The sequence below is a fragment of the Macrosteles quadrilineatus genome, unplaced genomic scaffold (assembly GCF_028750875.1).
Source record: "Macrosteles quadrilineatus isolate MER2022 unplaced genomic scaffold, UCM_ALF_1.0 Scaffold_2__2_contigs__length_208266976, whole genome shotgun sequence".
NCBI classification, from domain to species: domain Eukaryota; kingdom Metazoa; phylum Arthropoda; class Insecta; order Hemiptera; family Cicadellidae; genus Macrosteles; species Macrosteles quadrilineatus.
The window spans coordinates 157,551,097-157,569,953 of record NW_026542595.1 but is presented as its reverse complement, the minus strand read 5'-3'; the positions used below and the strand labels follow the sequence as shown (position 1 = coordinate 157,569,953).

At 36.1% G+C, this 18,857-nt stretch overlaps 1 protein-coding gene across 5 annotated transcripts in view; it reads right to left on the bottom strand.

The window, feature by feature from the left end:
- Window positions 1-1,947: 1,947 nt before the first annotated feature.
- LOC128988216 (protein kinase shaggy-like) overlaps window positions 1,948-18,857 on the bottom strand; it is an 86,606-nt gene continuing 69,696 nt past the window's right edge. For all 5 annotated transcript variants that reach the window (XM_054409496.1, XM_054409497.1, XM_054409498.1 and 2 more), the window contains exons 7-9: window positions 16,890-17,076; window positions 15,306-15,505; window positions 1,948-3,436 (exon numbers count right to left, since the gene is read on the bottom strand). In XM_054409496.1, coding sequence (XP_054265471.1) covers window positions 15,318-15,505; window positions 16,890-17,076 — 375 coding nt within the window. In that variant the 3' untranslated portion in view covers window positions 1,948-3,436; window positions 15,306-15,317. The remainder of the gene's footprint in view (window positions 3,437-15,305; window positions 15,506-16,889; window positions 17,077-18,857) is intronic.

Below are 18,857 nucleotides of genomic sequence, written 5' to 3'. Positions count from 1 at the left end.
GGAGAGCTTAGTGTCATCGTGTGCTTGCTTAAAACTGCAAACTACCTGATCGCCCGATGGTGGTATGGTAGCTCTGTCGGCTAAAGCATTGCACTGACGAGTGTAGCGCTGAGGTCTTTCTACATGCGCGAGTTCGTTTCCCGACGTGTGCAATCCTGACTAAGCTCAATAATGTGTGGCTAAGCTGGCTGGAGAGGCCCACCTTAAATAAACGGTGACTGGCTTGGGTGGAAGTTGACGGCATTATTGAGTTTAAAATGGATTGCACACAACACCTGTTATGCCACTTTTTACTATAGAGGAGGACACACTTTTTTTGCTTTATTTCAGTGTGTTTCATACATATCTGATACCAACAATAACATGACTTAACGTAGAAAAAACAAAAGGATAAGAAATAATTTTTTTTAATTTTCAAAAATTGTTCAGTCACAGTCCCCTTAATCTGACTGGATAGAGGTAGAAAGAGGGATTTGTCCCTTTGAGTTTCTGTTCCATTTCTAAGAAACTCACTTAGTACCTATGCTGGTTTACCATGTTGGATGTAAATACAATAACTACAACATATGTTTTTGCACATTTGGAAAAGGGGAAAGTGATGTAAATGAGAATCATTTGTCTTTAACAAGTTTACTGTGAGTATGAGCGAGTCTACAGCCAAGCCAAACGAGTACAAAAGGGTGGCTAGCAATCACACAAAACAAAAATCAATGGGGTCAATGGTTTATTTCATACTTTCTAAACAACTATGCAATATAGATTAATATTATCCTAATATATTATAATTAATTTATATTAATAACCATAATAGTATGAATCGGATATGATAGACAAAAATTACAATTACTCTTTTCTATAATAGCGGAAAATTATTTACAGCAGTTAAAAACAAAATGAACATTTTCAGGTCATACTCAAAATTATTATAGACAACAAAATGGCCAAATCATACGGGTCGAAACTTTGGCCCTCATTGGCATACGGTACTTAACATTTAACACACGTTTTGTACCATTCAATACACTAGCACCAACAAAACTGAATCTCTCTCAAAATTTGATTCAAAAGCGACTGGCACTGGAGTATAGATGCGGTAACTGCTCTACTGGCAAGTACAGCTACGCCACTCTGGCCCTATTCTTTTGTTTGATTAGCTGATGTTAACATGCAGGTGAAAACTGTGTAAGGACATTTAACTGTAGGCTTCCTATACACAGGTTCAAGTTGTATACAGGTGTATAAGGATGTGCATAACTTATAAATATAAACAATTGAGACTTGAGGTAATCCAAAGAATTCAGATTACCAGGTGAGAGTAAATCAAATAATTTTTTAGTAAAAATGTGGTTATTCGCAGTTGGAACAGAGTGCAAATTGTAAATTATCCAATATTAAGTTGGCACCGAAGATAGATTGGCAATTCAACATTTGGTTTGAGCGGATGAATATAGTTTAAAGAATATTTCTGTTTTCACTGTATTTGGTAAAGGAATATAATTCACAACACAAAGTGCGAGTGAAGTGCTTTTGAATTGCAATAGTGACAGTAATAGTTAAGTACAGTGAAGGAAACATCGAATGATTTACTGTCCAGTGCGACTTTTGAACAAATGCTATAAACAACGTCAACAGAATTAAAGAGGCGTAGGCCTGTGATGTCAAACATACATCTATCCTGTATGTACAGTCCACTAAACGATTAACTGATAGTAGCACACTTTACAAAAGATTCTATATCAAGACTAACTACGTTGGTTGTCATTTAAAATTATCTACAAAAAGAAATGGTTTCCGAAAGAATTGAACTTTTGGAGCGGTGAAGTAATAAAAAATCGACTACAAATACTCGTACATACACATGCGCTCGTAAGCTTTACAAGTCTATACAGAAGTTTCGTACACTTGGTTTGATAATTTGTATACAGTCGGTGCAGAAAGAAACGCTAATGAGCCATTAGGTTGTTTATTCGCCAATCAATATGATATGTGAACACAACATGATCCTACGGTGCATTTCAGATATCTGTGTCGCCTAAGTAGGGTTTATACTAGGTCCCTAGCGAGTATCGTTATATAATATAGAAATTTGTTCTAACATAGATGGAGAGGCTAAAGCACAACAAATAAGCATCCCTATTATCTACAGCACCTCTGAAGAGGTCAAAATTCACCATTTATCTGTTCTCCCTCACATTGCCCATGTGCAAACTCCCATCTCATAAAGTAGTGACTTATATTAATCTTTTAACTAGAATTTCAACAAATTACTTTTGAGTATTCCTCAATCTATCCAAATTGAAGGATATTTTTATTACCGTCAATAAATGTACAAATGACAATCTTTTCATGTGTACAACTACAAAATACCATTTGAAAAATTGAAATCAATAATAAGCATGCTAAACAAATACACTGTACAATATATAAATCAAAGGCAATATCCAACCGTGCTTGGGTTTAAATAAAAATAATGATGATAATTTAAAGCTTAAAAAATACATCTGTACTAACAATAAAATGAACAACAAATTAAATGTAATAAAACTCATAATAGCTACTTTCAGTAGGCCCTAATAATATTGCCTATTTATAAAAGGTAAAACTGCTTCCTTATTTACAAAAAAATCCATAAAAATATTTTTAACTAAAATATTAATAAAATATTCACAAATTTAAAAATGTTTCTTACTAACAAACTGATAATCTGTCAATTTAAAAGCATAAATATATAATTCAAATGGTTTTTATAACATAACAAAACTTAAATAAGTAATTACATTACTTAAAGGGTTACATTTTTGGTCCCGGCGGATCAAAAACCAAGTTAAAAGATTAATACTCAATTTTAATGCAATTCAAAGAATATCTATGACATAAAAAGTCTACCAGAATGTTTGTTCAATTCTTGTACGTTTTAGTACTTGCAGTAAGGCTTTTAAAACAAAAATCAATAGGATGCCTCTAGTTTTGAATGAAAACAAATGTAGAATTCGACTCTATTGCACTTGAGAAAAACCGCATGTCATGATCACAGAAATACATGTAAAGCTCATCAGACTGAGAAATGAACTAAACCAACTAGACGGTCTAGGAATAGTACAAGCCAGGCATCTAAGAAATCACACTTTGACAAGAACAATGAAATAACAAAAGAAGGTTGGGCATTAAAAAAGTCGTACAAATAATATTACGCAGTATAATCCCGTAAATAAAATTTATGTAATGCCAAAATAATACAAATAAATAAAATACACGTCGAACATAGTCTATTCTTTAAAAAGAATAAGAACTTAATATGGTGAAAACAATGCCGGTACAAAAAATATAACTCAATCGGAGAAGATTTAAAATCTGTACAATTGTGTAACGAGTCGGAGAAGATGAGCTGAAGCGAACGACTCTTCCCGTCCAGGTTTGGTCACCATCACCTGCCTCACTGCAACATACAACCACCAAGATATAGACAACAACATAAGCTACATACATTTCATAAGTCTCACCTATTTTATTTTTAAACATCTTTTTTTAGAACTGAATATATACAAATTGTAGACAACTTAATAATAAAATACCCCCACTGCAGAAACCTGGAGACTAAGCGAATTTCCATTTATATGATTGGATCTTTTTAAATAGCTCTAGGTTTAACAAGCACCTAGGTTTGCTGCTACAGGGAGTTTAATAAAGTGATAGTAAAATAATTAGGGGTGTGCAAATAGTGATTTTCAACCTCGAGCCGAGCCGAGCCGAGCTTTTTCAAAAATTTTCGAGCTCGAGCTTTTTTGAGCTGAGCTTTTTCTAGCGTCACCTTATCTAAATTATTAAACTTTTTTTCCCTAAAAAATTGCATAATAATAATGTTCAGTCAATTTTTAAATAAACACAATGTTATTTTAATATGTTTAAAAACATTGAGAATTGTCAAGACATCAAATAGTAGATAATCAAGGTAAGAACTGAACTGAACTAAATTAAGATGCAAGAAATAAAAGGATAATTGAAGGCCTGACGAGATATGCAGTGCAGACTGAGCTGAGACAATTGGATTGTCTTTCATAACAGAACAGCAACGCAACCTTGAATGACGACAAAACAACTAGCAAGTCGATTACATTATTATGTATATTGTAACTACTATGAATATTTAATTCTATTTTGTATAAATACAAAATAAATTTAAAAACACGTTATTATTCTTGTTGTTTTCCATGCACAAAATATTTAAGTTTTATCAATCGTATTAATCAAAAAAGAACATAGTTGGTTTGGATCCAAAAAGGTGGAGAGACAAGTAAAAAGTAAACTTATATTAAAAAAGATATAATTGACATATGGAGGAAAGGAAATAGACCAAAACACTAAAATTAATAGAATAACACACAAAGTAAACAAGAAATGAAATAAAGAACACAATGAATTAACACTGTCACTCAATTTTGTTATCTAGAAGGGTCGGAGAAATAATCAATAAATAGCCAAAACCAGTTTCCTCCCCTTCTTGCAGTCTCACCACCACCCCTCCCCCCTAAACCGGGAGGCCCAACACTTTGTCCTTGAAACACCCACGTCCTTTGTACCCCTATGAAACAATAAACCCTTACACCCGTGTTGCTGTTTTGACAACAGGTTTATGAATGCGATCACTATTTTTCAATTTCCAGAATTAACTATCAATTATTATTATTTGCAAGTTACTGAAATAGGAAACTACATCACATTATGGTATTCAATGACCCATGTATTATTATCAAAAATTAATAATTCATTACTTATTTTGATAATAAAAAGCATTCACTACAGCACGCACCACTTATTGATAAATATAATCATCAAGGTAACTGTTACTTTATACAAAATAAAAAAGGTACAAAATTGTGTGGCCAGTCAAACTTTATGAAAAAGTAAACAAACAAGGAACAACGTTTACAGCCTTATTGTGTCGCCCACTACATTTGCTCACGTGACCACTTTTTGTTTCTTCCTTATCTTTCATCCGTCCCAAAATAGAATTCCTGAAATTGTTTGTTGGTATAATCTTCCCTCCCACACAAGGCGCAGTGCTCAGCGCTCACTGTAGGTTGTCATGGCAACCGTGTGTCGTCATAGCGACAAGCCAATCACGCACTCGCACTGCGTTGTATATTACGATACGAATAGCTGTTAGAAAGACAACGCAATAGGTGGTCGTTTGTCTCTTTCCTATCTCCTCAAAATTACGATCGATAATCATTGCGTCTTGACTGAGCTGAGGTTCGTGCTTATCAAACCTCGAATGCATGAACAACGTAGAATTGTGATAACATTGTTTTCAATTATGACACAAATTAAGTGTTTTGACTTTGTATTAAAAGCTCGGCTCGAACTTCGAGCTTTTTCAAAACGCCTCGAGCCGAGCCGAATAATGAAAAGCTCGACCAAAAAGCTCGAAGATTCGAGTACTCGCACACCCCTAAAAATAATTTTAGCTTAGTATAGAGTAAATAAATTTGCCTAGTTTTATTCAAATACATCACTAAAAAACCAAACTAAACCGTTTACTTATTTTCCATAAGAACAACATGGGAATTTTACATTGACAACTTTTAGAAATTTCTCCGTAACAAAAGAAATTAAAAAAACACACTTCAGTATACTAAATTATTTGCTTTTCCTGCTCTTTATGCTTTCAAAATTTCATGTTTTGAGGTTAAAAAAATGATATGCATTTTTACCCCATAAAACTCATACCATCCTGTTCCCATGGTCCGGTCATGCTGCTTCGCAAACTCATTTAAGTTTATCCCGCCTTACACCTTTAAACCAAATTTCATCAAAATCGGACAAAAATTACTCAAGTCATCGCGTTCACGGGTGTATACATATGTATATTAATCTATATTCAAAAATTTGAACAGATTGTGTTTTTTCCCAGGGACATCAAAATGAAAAAGTATATCGGTACCGGGTCTAGGTCTTCCCGTGCCTACGGTAATAGCTACTTCCCTATAGGGAAATTCGCTTAACACCAGATCTTTGTTGCAAATTGAGAGAAGGGAACTTTCCCACTGGTGGATAACCCCCAACCTAAACCTAAATAAATAATCAGGTAATCCTACCCCTACACAGCAGGCTTTTGTTAACATAGAATTATTTGTTTGGTATAATATTCAGTTGTGACTTAGTGATAGGGACTAAAACCATTGACTAGACAGCCCATTCTTCTTCCTACTTCAGCACCCTACAAGAACAATAACAGACTTTACGACTGATGAAATGAAATGTGTTAATTGTCTTGTGAATTTATACAAATTATTGACAATGTCAGAAAACTGCTAAAATTAGCATAGTCAGTTAATGAATACAATATTTACAAGAATACTACACACAAGGAGATATGTTACAATACATACTTTAATATTACAACCAAATAATCTTATTGTTAAGGAAAATGCAAGGCATTTGGAATAATGGAAGTTATTAAACCCCATAACCAACTAAATCCAACAGTAATTTGGTAGATTTGCTAGCTCTACTTAAAAATTAATAAAAGGCATTTCAAAAAATCTTTTAGAGAATAAAAAGGGTTGTTCAAAAGCCATTTGTGGAATTTAGATTTAAAAGTTTTTTTAGGATATTTTGTTATTAAATGTATTAGCTTGTTGTATATTTTTAGTGAGATTACAATATGACTTTTAAGAGTTTTAGACAGTCTAAAAAAATCTATGGTAGCAATAGCAACGTTTTTATTCCTTGTATTATGAACGTGAGAATTTTGTTTGATAAGGTCGGGATTATTTAGAATATATGATACAGAGTCAAATATACTAGGTGGCGTTCGCAGAGGCATCCACAAAATTGAGCGGAGTCATCAAGGGTTAATATTATATTGTTTTTGTCATACTGCAGTAAAAACAGTAGTTTTAATGCATGCGTTGCGGGTCTACAGTAGCATTTTAATTCTTTAGGGAGCCAAAATCGTTTTTAGCCTCTATTGAGTAAAAATCAGCTGTTGTCAACTCAGTTGTAATTTTCTATTGTAAACGATTGCATGTATCGAAATATGTATCGATTTGTGCTTTGTAATCATTTTAGCCTACAGTCTACAGTCTCTTCCCATAGCGTTTTAGCATTGCAGATACATTAATCCATTCCCACACTCAACACTGCTCACCTTTACTACTTCCTTCACCACCCCCTACGTCGTGGTCCTGTTTCACTCTCTTCCCATAGAATTTTAAGATTGTAGATACCTTAATCTAATCGTCATAAACAGTCCCCACTCTCCGAACAGCTCGCCTTGACTACTTCCTTCACCACTTCCTATGTCTCGGACCTGTTTCCCTCCCTTCCCCTAGCATTTTAGGATTCCAGATCCCTTAATCTAATCGTCATAAACAGTTTCCACACTCCGGACTGCTCGCATTTACTACTTCCTCCACCACTTCCTACGTCACGGATCTGTTTCCCTCCCTTCCCATAGCGTTTAGGATTGCAGATACCTTAATCTAATCGTCATTCGTCATAAAAAGTTCCCACACTCCGGACTGCTCGCCTCTACTACTTCCTTCACCACTTCCTACGTCATGGACCTGTTTACCTCCCTTCCCATTATTGGATTGCAAATACCTTAATCTATTGGTCATAAACAGATCCCACACTCAGAAGAACTCACCTTTACTACTTCCTTCACCACTTCCTACGTCACGGACCTGTTTCCCACCCATAGCATTTTCGGATTGCAGATACCTTAATCTAATCGTCACAAACAGTTCCCACAGTCCGGACTGCTTGCCTTTACTACTTCCTTCACCACTTCCTACGTCACGGACCTGTTTCCCTCCCTTCCCATAGCATCATATGATACCTTAATCTAATGGTCATAAACAGATCCCATACCCCAAACAGCTCGCCTTTACTACTTCTTTCACCACCTGTTTCCTTTAGGATTACATTGTATTTTAGGATTGCAGATACCTTAATTTAACCATCATAAACAGTTCCCAAAATCCGGACAGCTCGCCTTGACTACTTCCTTCACCACTTCCTACGTCGCAGACCCGTTTTCCTCCCTTCCCATACAATTTTAGGAATGCATATACCTAAATCTAATCGTCATAAACAGTTTCCACGGGTCCGCGGAATTGGCTAACTCTGGAACTCACTAACCCCATGTTAAACGCCCTATCTTCAAATTTGGTCGATGAGAGGAACTCGCTAACTTGTTCGGTTTCGGAATTGGCTAACTCCGGAACCCGCTAACCCGCTCTAGAGCCGGGTTAGCGAATTCCGTCCTTGTACGGAAGTCGCTAACTCGGTCCCTCGGCGGAACTCGCTAACTCCCAATCAGAAGCCTCGCGGGCCGTCCAATGGGAGCCAAGCACGAATATTTTTGGCCAGTGTTGCCGAAAGTGTAGTACCTATATCGTATCGGTACCATAATGTCGTATCCTACGATTAATTAGGAGTAAGAGCAACGTAGTCGATAAAATAAATATATTTAGAAGTATGTTTAACATTATTCTTATGATTATTAGGGTGGAAAATGCATTATAGTCTTGGAGTATGTTTTATCTATGGTCTTACCATAGACTAACCAACACAAGTAAACTTTACATCCCATTGTAAACTTTGAAGCTCGTTTTTCGTGTCTAGTTCATGTCCGGTGACACTGATCGCTAGTGTCGACAAAATTGTGTTTCTATTATTTTATAGTTAACTTCATGATTTGTTCTTTTACTGTTTGGTTATATAACTAGGGGACGTGATATTAGTTGTGATTAGAACGTTTTATTTGGTTAAACGAGGTTTTAAATTACTGGAAACAAGAAACAATTGTAAACAAAACACGACCTCTTAAGACACTGCACCGGACAGAACTAACAATACAACTGTCTTCAGATGATCCATATGGATGAAAAATGTACTAATATAAGGGAGTATGTTTTATATGTAGGTTTCTTACTTAAATAGTAGCTTATTGGTATGCAAAAAGATAAAAATACACATTTAATTTGGATCTATTATATGTTATGAAATATATATTTTCGTAGTCTGCCATTTGTTTCTTTTATTCAAATAAATACCATTTTGTGAACTTCTGCAAATAAAATTATTGAGTTCGTATTTTATATACTGGGCTTGTAACCTTAAATCATAAATCATAATAAAATTTACACGTTAAACGTCATTACAGAATTACATTGTAGTGGTAATGTGTTTTTAAATAGAGCTATTGAATTTAAATAAATATTTATCATTACATTATAAAGTAGTAGGCCTAATGTATTCATGGATTGCATTAAAAGTTAGTCTATGCATAAATACAACTTGTAAATTTCTTTTGTCGTAGGCTATTAGTGTAGAACCCGGGTCATCCTCTTAATTTTGTTGAATTAATATTAATTTTAAGTCTTTAAGTAGGCCTACTTTTTAAAAGTCTGGAGTTTTTCTCCAGGCTGGTTCTAAATGGACCCGAGCGTTCTTTTGTTTGTTACAATTCTATGTATTGGTGGCCATAGCTAAAATTACTTAATCTTATCCAAAAACAAAGCTATTGTCTATTGTGTAGCTCAGTACTGGGGAACGGTGAACCGAGCAATGGCTTGGTATAGTTTATATCGATTGTGAAAGCAATATAAAGGAAACCCAACACTCAAATCAGGAAAATCCGTCAATTTGTTTATTAAGAATCGTGAATTAAAATAGCCCTGTCACGTTTTATTATATATGAATATTATATCTTCTCCTATTTTTTACTAGTGGTGCTTAGGTTTACAATCTAAAAACGGTTTTAAAACATGTAATTGCAAAAAAAATCACCACATTTTAGAATTAGGCAACCATTTACTAGTAGGCCTACAATGCTTTGGTTCAAACTATTAGGCCTAGATAAAAACTTAGTCTATGTCATCATATTTGTACACGTAAGTTGGACGGTTCAACGACGAACATTTAATTTAAAATATATGAATTATTTATAAAAGTTACGATGGTTGATGACTATAATTAATGGTTTTGGTTTATTACGACATTACAATTAAATCTGTTTTCCGTGTTTAAGAACTTGCGTGTATTTTAGCTTAATTTCGTAGATGTTTAAATATTTAGTACCAATAAAACTAAATTTTAAATGTTTTTCATATTCTATTATTTTCCTTTATACTGATGGCATTTATATTTAAGATCGAAATCATAAACATTTAACTGGCCATTGTACAGTTTAATAAAAAAAAACACTTTTTCATGATTTTTTAATTGTCTTTTAATTACTTTAGGCTAGTTATCTGTTAAAAGTGGAATTGATAACAAAAAACAATAACATTTACTGTATCTTTATAGATACTGACATTTTGAAATACGGCAGTGTACGATTATTTTGTCGTACAAGGTTGGCAACGCTCCGAGCAGTGGGCGCGGCCGGGTTAGCGACTTCCAGAGTTAGCGAATTCCGCCTCGAGACAAAATCGAGTTAGCGGGTTCCGGAGTTAGCCAATTCCTGACTGAGACGGTTAGCCAGTTCCAGAGTTAGCCAGTTCCGACACACGACCGAGTTAGCGAGTTCCTGTGTTAGCCAATTCCTACGTCTCGGTTCCACACTCCAGACTACTCACCTTTAGTACTTCCTTCACCACTTTCTACGTCACGGACCTCAAGCTAGTGTCGTCTTTTGATTATATTTATGATCCATACGGTTTCTGTTCTAATATCTGTGGAATCATGCTATCAGCTATTTCTTTATCTACTGCATTCAAAAGTTAACAGCTGATCATATGTCTTTGTTTATGTGTCAAATACTGCTTCCATAAGGTTTACATTGAAACTTTGAGACCCAGTGGGGCTGATTCCTGAGAGACATGTTCAACGCCATATAGATGTTAGCACTCACCGATATGTTCTTTATCACCATGCAAAATTTGAAAACGATTGATTTAGCCGTCTAGGAGGAGTTTGCGTATTACAAAATGCACAAGAGTCGACGTATAAGAGCTCCGCTCAATAAATGTTAATTACTGTTGGAATTTGTAGCTGAATGAACAGGGGTTTACAGTGTTCCTGTAGGGGTTCACAAGATATGATTCTAACCAAATTATATGAAATGAAATGAAAATGTGCTTTATTGTACAATTTAGAACATAAATACATTTTTTCACAGACACATAAAAACAATGGTTAATAACTGTCTGTTTTGTTGGCACTAGAGTTGTTCCATTACTTAAGATTAGAATAGTAGGCCTATTGAGCACTAAAAAGATTTATTAATATTTCTGAAATAAAGACATAAGAGAAAAGATATAAGAGAGAACGAAATATTATTACATAAGTGATAAAAAAACAAAAACATACTGATCCTAACTTATCTGTAGACGAGTTTCATATACAATTATTTAGATTCAAAAGTTAAATTCTGTCACTATCTCCCATCTATACTTCCAAGCATTTTCTAGATAACTAGCTAAAGCTCGCCAATTCCTCCCATTTATAAATTGATGATATTCTATTTCGTTTAAAAAAAAGTTTTCCCAGCCACAAATGTCTTATGTGTTTTAAAATCGGACAAAGTGCAATAAAATGATAGACTGTTTCATTTTCAATTTGGTTACATAAAGAACATCTATAATTTTGATTGAGCCAAGGCTTGTAGTTCAGGTTGATAAGCTCTAATCTTGCTTTAAGAATCCACGAAATGGTACGAGTATTGTTGAGTTTGAGGGGACTCTTATCTCCAAGTTCAAGGTCGAGCGTGAGTAACTGGCTGTGATGGACGGAGGTGCGCGCTCGACCAACACACTCCCCCCTCCACCTACAACGTAGCCCCTCCGCTACCGACCTCAACTGTTCGCTAAGCTCCGCTAAATCATCATTTTGAAAATTAATATTTATATTAAATTGTTGTCCCAGAAGCTTCCATTCTTTACTCCAAAATACATTCCTTGAAATAATTTGTTTAGCTAAAATTTCGGGCAATCTCCCTGCTGGTAACGTTAAACATTTCAATAAATAATTTAGATTTACATTCAAAGTATAAAAGTATAACTTTTCACAGCATGTTTCCAAATATAATGCATAATTTGGTGTGTTAAAAGGTAAAGAGAATAATTTTTTGAGAAATATTTTTTGAACAGATTCTATTTGATCGCTTTCTATACATCCCCACACCTGAGCTCCGTAGCAGATTGTAGCTCGCACTACCGCTTCGAAACAACACATTTTAGAACATAGCGGTACTTTTGGGTTTTTAAATAAAGCACTCCAGACTGAATTAACAGCAAATTGACCTATTCTGGCTTTTTCTTTGAAATGATTACTCCATGAAAGGGAACTTGTGAACGTGATTCCTAAATATTTGTACTCATTTACCACCTCAATAATTTTACCCATATACCACCATTTGTCGCTCGTCTTCAATTTCCCACCATTTCTAAAAACAATAATCTTTGATTTATTTAAATTTACAGTTAAATTCCATGTCCCACAGTAGGTTTCTAAATTTTTTATCATGTGCTGCAGCCCGGTACTAGTTGGAGACAGAAGAATAATGTCATCAGCGTAAAGCAACATATTTATTTTCGATCCACCAAAATGGAATCCACCTCCTACCGCCTCCGGCAGGTCATTGATAAATAAACTGAATAAAGTCGGTGAGAGATTGCAGCCTTGCCTCAGACCTGTGTTAGTTTCGAAACTGTCAGTTACACCTCCTTCACACCACACACTCGAACTGGTGTTGTTGTAGTAGTTTTTTAATACATTCAGCATGCGCGTCAATAATCCCAAACTTGACAGTTTAAAAAACATTGATTTTCGATCGATTGTATCAAAAGCCGCACTAAAGTCAACAAAAAACGCATAAAGTTTCCCCCCTTTTTGTGATAGACGTAACTTAACCATACAAGCAAGATTAAAAATGTTATCAATGGTGGAGTAACCTTTCCTAAAACCCGCTTGGAATTCCGTTAATATTTCATTTTCTTGAACCCACGTTTGTATTCTATTGTTTATGAGACTTGTGAAAATTTTGGCCACGCTATCAATAAAAGATAATCCACGGTAGTTTTCAACTAAATCGAGGTCTCCTTTTTTGTGTAGAGGGAAAATAATTGAGGTTTTGAAAAATTTTGGAACAATTTCACTTTTTAAAATTTTGTTGTTTCCCTGTGTTTCCCTCCCTTCCCCTAGCATTTTAGGATTCCTGATCCCTTAATCTAATCGTCATAAACAGTTCCCACACTCCGGACTGCTCGCATTTACTACTTCCTCCACCACTTCCTACGTCACGGATCTGTTTCCCTCCCTTCCCATAGCGTTTAGGATTGCAGATACCTTAATCTAATCGTCATTCGTCATAAAAAGTTCCCACACTCCGGACTGCTCGCCTCTACTACTTCCTTCACCACTTCCTACGTCATGGACCTGTTTACCTCCCTTCCCATTATTGGATTGCAAATACCTTAATCTATTGGTCATAAACAGATCCCACACTCAGAAGAACTCACCTTTACTACTTCCTTCACCACTTCCTACGTCACGGACCTGTTTCCCACCCATAGCATTTTCGGATTGCAGATACCTTAATCTAATCGTCACAAACAGTTCCCACAGTCCGGACTGCTTGCCTTTACTACTTCCTTCACCACTTCCTACGTCACGGACCTGTTTCCCTCCCTTCCCATAACATCATATGATACCTTAATCTAATGGTCATAAACAGATCCCATACCCCAAACAGCTCGCCTTTACTACTTCTTTCACCACCTGTTTCCTTTAGGATTACATTGTATTTTAGGATTGCAGATACCTTAATTTAATCATCATAAACAGTTCCCAAAATCCGGACAGCTCGCCTTGACTACTTCCTTCACCACTTCCTACGTCGCAGACCCGTTTTCCTCCCTTCCCATAAAATTTTAGGAATGCATATACCTAAATCTAATCGTCATAAACAGTTTCCACACTCCAGACTACTCACCTTTAGTACTTCCTTCACCACTTTCTACGTCACGGACCTCAAGCTAGTGTCGTCTTTTGATTATATTTATGATCCATACAGTTTCTGTTCTAATATCTGTGGAATCATGCTATCAGCTATTTCTTTATCTACTGCATTCAAAAGTTAACAGCTGATCATATGTCTTTGTTTATGTGTCAAATACTGCTTCCATAAGGTTTACATTGAAACTTTGAGACCCAGTGGGGCTGATTCCTGAGAGACATGTTCAACGCCATATAGATGTTAGCACTCACCGATATGTTCTTTATCACCATGCAAAATTTGAAAACGATTGATTTAGCCGTCTAGGAGGAGTTTGCGTATTACAAAATGCACAAGAGTCGACGTATAAGAGCTCCGCTCAATAAATGTTAATTACTGTTGGAATTTGTAGCTGAATGAACAGGGGTTTACAGTGTTCCTGTAGGGGTTCACAAGATATGATTCTAACCAACTTATATTGTAAGACTAAAATGTCCTCTATCCTACTGCAATTTCCGTAAAAGATGAAGGAGCTAATAGCTCTGAAAACTAAGTGTTTGTGTTATTTGTGCATTTTCTTCTATTTCCGTTGGTAAGGTAAGGCAGCTGTTAAACCTATCCAATACAAAAACCATTCAATGTCAAGGTTAATTACATCCAGGGCAAGGTTTATTATCCACAATTTTGGCTATTCACAATCACTCACTAACATGGATAATCAGGAGTCTACTGGCTTTGTATTATAGAAATACTAGCTGTAACCCGCGGGCTTTGCCCCGTTTAACTTCTTAATTTTCAAGATTATCTCGTTCGCATGGCTCAATCACGTCCTGGTTGAAGTTTGTTCGCTACGCTCACTCACCTTTAGGTTGGAGCTCGTTCGCTGCGCTTACTCACCTTTAGGTTGGAGCTCGTTCGCTGCGCTCACTTGCCTTCAGGTTAGCTCGTTCGCTACGCTAACTCGCCTCCAGGTCGAAGTTCGTTCGCTACGCTCACTCACCTTTTGGTTGCAAATTAGCTGTTGTCATAAATGTAAAAGAAATAATAGTGCTGCACCCTGTTGGTAATCCTTGTAACTTTAATGCTATTGAACATCATAGAACAGAACCAACTTGTTTAATTGAAACAGCTGTTAAGATTCAATAATTCCATTTCTCATAAGGTTAACATGGGAAACTCCAGAGACACTGGCGCGGAGCCCGAAAGGATTTTTGAAATAAGAATATGCCTATATGTTAATCGGGAATGTGAGCTATCATCATGCCAAATTTGAGCCCAATCCGACCAGTATTTTTCGCGTTCACTTGTCACAAACATCCAAACTTTCTCATTTATAATATTAGTAGGATAGAGTTACCTTGTATAATGTTCAAGCCATGTCTGCCGAGGGCTGGCTGGCCTGACTGGCAGGGTCAGGGGTAGGTGCTGGGTCTGAGGGTACCTGTGACCCTCCGGCCCCCTCTGCACTACCACTCCCCCCTCCACTGCCTCCACCCTCCGCGGTGTTGGCGTGGCGAGGCAGCAGCACCGAGTTGAGTGAAGGCTGTATGTTCAACTCTGTAATAAGAAAAGGAAACATATTTTACCACTGCTTGAAAAGAAAACCCTTTTGAAATAAAAATTTGTTGTTGTAGCTTAAAAACTACCTTGAATATCAAAAACTGGTTTGGATACCTGCTTTTAAATAATTATACTGTCAAATATTGTGCAACTAGTTACAAATTGTTAAGAAGTCATCTTCAGGTGTTGGAGGATGTCATAATCGCTTGATCAGAAGTGATGTCACAGCATAGACCAAGTTGACGGGTAGTCTTGACTTTACATCTAATCTGTCTTGTCACATCATTCAGTGAGCCGTGAGCCGAGTTACTGGTGATATTGCCATTTAATTAATTGGTTTAAGGTGCCGTTTGATTATTTTTATGTCCACTGTAATGTTGAAGTGTATTCGTTAGTCAACACGACAATGCATATGTACTTTTAAATGACAAAATTCTGCAGCAATTATGAATCCTACAATGCCTGAACATGTCTGTCACCACTTATTATATTTACATTTTGTTCTGTACAATTAATTTCCCTTTTGTACTTTTTATTTAATATCATATGTTCAGCTGTTTTTTTATTTATTTATATTTTCTTAACAAATATCAATTACATTCTGTTGTTCATTAAAACAAGACCTCTCTCTTCTCTTTCTTTATAAATACTTTTTTACTATTCAAATTACCAACAACCTGCGTTCTGCCAATATTATATTCAACTATGATCTCCTCCTCCGGTATGGAAGTGGTGGAGGACAAAGCGTATAATAATCCTGATGGCGGGGGCAGCGGTGTTGACACGTCCTTTGAAAGAAATAACAAGCCAACCTATGGATGATATGAATTCTCTGAGCCTGAGAGGTAGGAATATAAGACCTGAGAGCAGAGTGGAAAAAGAAAAATCATTGAGAAACAAATCAATTAGATCCTCAAGAAAAACAGAAGCTGAAGATGAGCTACAAGAACTAATTGATTTACAAGAGATTGAGAGGGATAAGACCTGAGAGCAGAGTGGAAAAAGAAAAATCATTGAGAAACAAATCAATTAGATCCTCAAGAAAAACAGAAGCTGAAGATGAGCTACAAGAACTAATTGATTTACAAGAGTTTGAGAGGGAAAAGGAACGATTAGAACAAGAATTTAAGATCACTGAACGTCAAAGAAATGGAAATGGAAAAAGAAAAAGCAAAAATGAAACTAGAACAAAAGTTTAAAGAATTAGACAGACTGAGCATTTTTCACTGAGGTGAATAGCAGACTATTAACACGAGTTTCGACAGACCTAAATGATGATGAAAATCTAACTCGCAATCACTTTCTCATAGGAAGGACAGGTGCAAAGTCTCCTTGTACAAAAATACCTGTGAAGAGTCTTCGTAAATCTATCGAATGTTACCTGTCTCTGTAAAGTTGAAGAGAGGAGGCAGGGGCCGGCCGTTGGGCAACCGGGTGTTGGGTTCGCGCAGCTCGTCAAAGAAGTTGTGGGCGCAGGCTTGCAGTGGGGAGATACGTGAGGAGGGCGTGTACTCTAGCAGCCGAGACACCAGGTCAATAGCCTCTGCAGGTGTCCTGGCTCTGAACACCTACACAACACAATTACAATCATTGGAGGAAACATAAGTACAAACAGACTACAGAATGTAAAGAGAAAGTAACCTAACACTTGCACTTACACTCTCAATTAAAACACAGTAAATATATACATAAGTTGGTAGGTGATCGATTTTGAAGGACAATCCGATCATCAAATTCATTAGGGAATCTACTGTCTTGTAATGAAAGAGTTAACGTTTAAAACACACTATTAACGTTTGAAATGTTTTAGATGTATTTTTATTTACAATAAATATAATACCGGTACCAATACTGTGCCGATATATTATACCAATATACAGTACAAACACCGCGCAGATTCATAAGTAATTTATAACATACAGCACTAGGCCTAACCCTAAAGTCCTGACTATCAAAATAATACCTACATCCATAAAAAACCTACACTATTCATGACCTTAGTTGTAAATATGACCTTAGTTGTAAATAATTAAGTTCTATCTGAGTGTTTTAATCTTAGTTTATTGGTGAAGTATTTGGCATAGGAACGCATGAAGGAAAATTAATGAAGACATAATAACTCGCCCCAGAAAAGATTTCCTGGTTGTTAATAGCACGCAGAGTTTAAAAGCAATTTACATGATATTTTGCTACTACAAGTGGGCTTTTCGAGTCAAAGCAGTATAGTGGATAAACAGGGGCTGAACCTCTCAACCCCCTAAATGGTTGAAATATCAATGGTGTTATGGATATTCTTTGAACCATTATCTGCCAGTTACTATTTTCCTATACTCCATTCTACGTTCCCTATGCAGTACGGAGAGTCAATAAGCAATGTATTTCAAATGGCAGATCCATTCAATGATACTAGCCGGCAGCCGGCCAAAAACCATATACATACCCCCAGCACGATGGTCCATACGGAAATGTATTTTTTTACATTAATACTTGTTCCTACACTGTTTTACTACTAGACTAATTTTGACTATACTAAAGTCAAATCATAATTATTAAATGAAAATCATTTTTATTAAAGGCACTTTTGTATTATAACCTCTTTATTTTACAGCGCGCTGCGGCTGTTAGGTTAGGTTGGGTTATCATAAATATGTTTGTTGGACTTTCCTCGTTTAGTTATGAATCAAACGATACCAGATGAAACATAACACAATTATGATAACCCCACCTAACCTAACCGCCACAGCGCGCTGTATTTTGGTGGCCTCCGTATAATATAAAAGTACCGTATAAAAATCACACAAGTTGTGGAAGTAAATAAATTGTAATTTACTATACATCGTATTATGTTTTCACTACTACCTAGCATTTAAGATACACAGGATACAGGGTACAGCAAAAAAACCAATCTATTTTCTGCAGCACACTCAATGTTCAGGGACAGGTCGATGGAGGGTGGATACCATTATATGTAGTCGTAGAGCAGTGGTCGCCTGAGCTATGTGCGTTTGTTATTGAGTCGTATTTAAAAACTAGTGAATTCATTCATTGCAACTCAGCGGCAGTTCCGTGCATTCTTTCAGTTAAATGGATGGAGAAGTTCCGTTGCGTAGCACAATCATGCGGTGGGTTACTAACTGTAGAACAACGGCTTCTGCGTCCTAAAGGAAGCTGACAGGGGTCCAAAGTCAGGTCAGACGCCAGACAACTAACATTCGATAGAGCTGCTGTGGAAAACAGTCCTCGTACTGCCCAAAAACAAGCGGCTGCCTTGAACATTTCTGACATTAGTTACACAAATGTTAAGGTTAAAATTCATCCCTACAGATTAATTAGAATACTAATCAGTTTA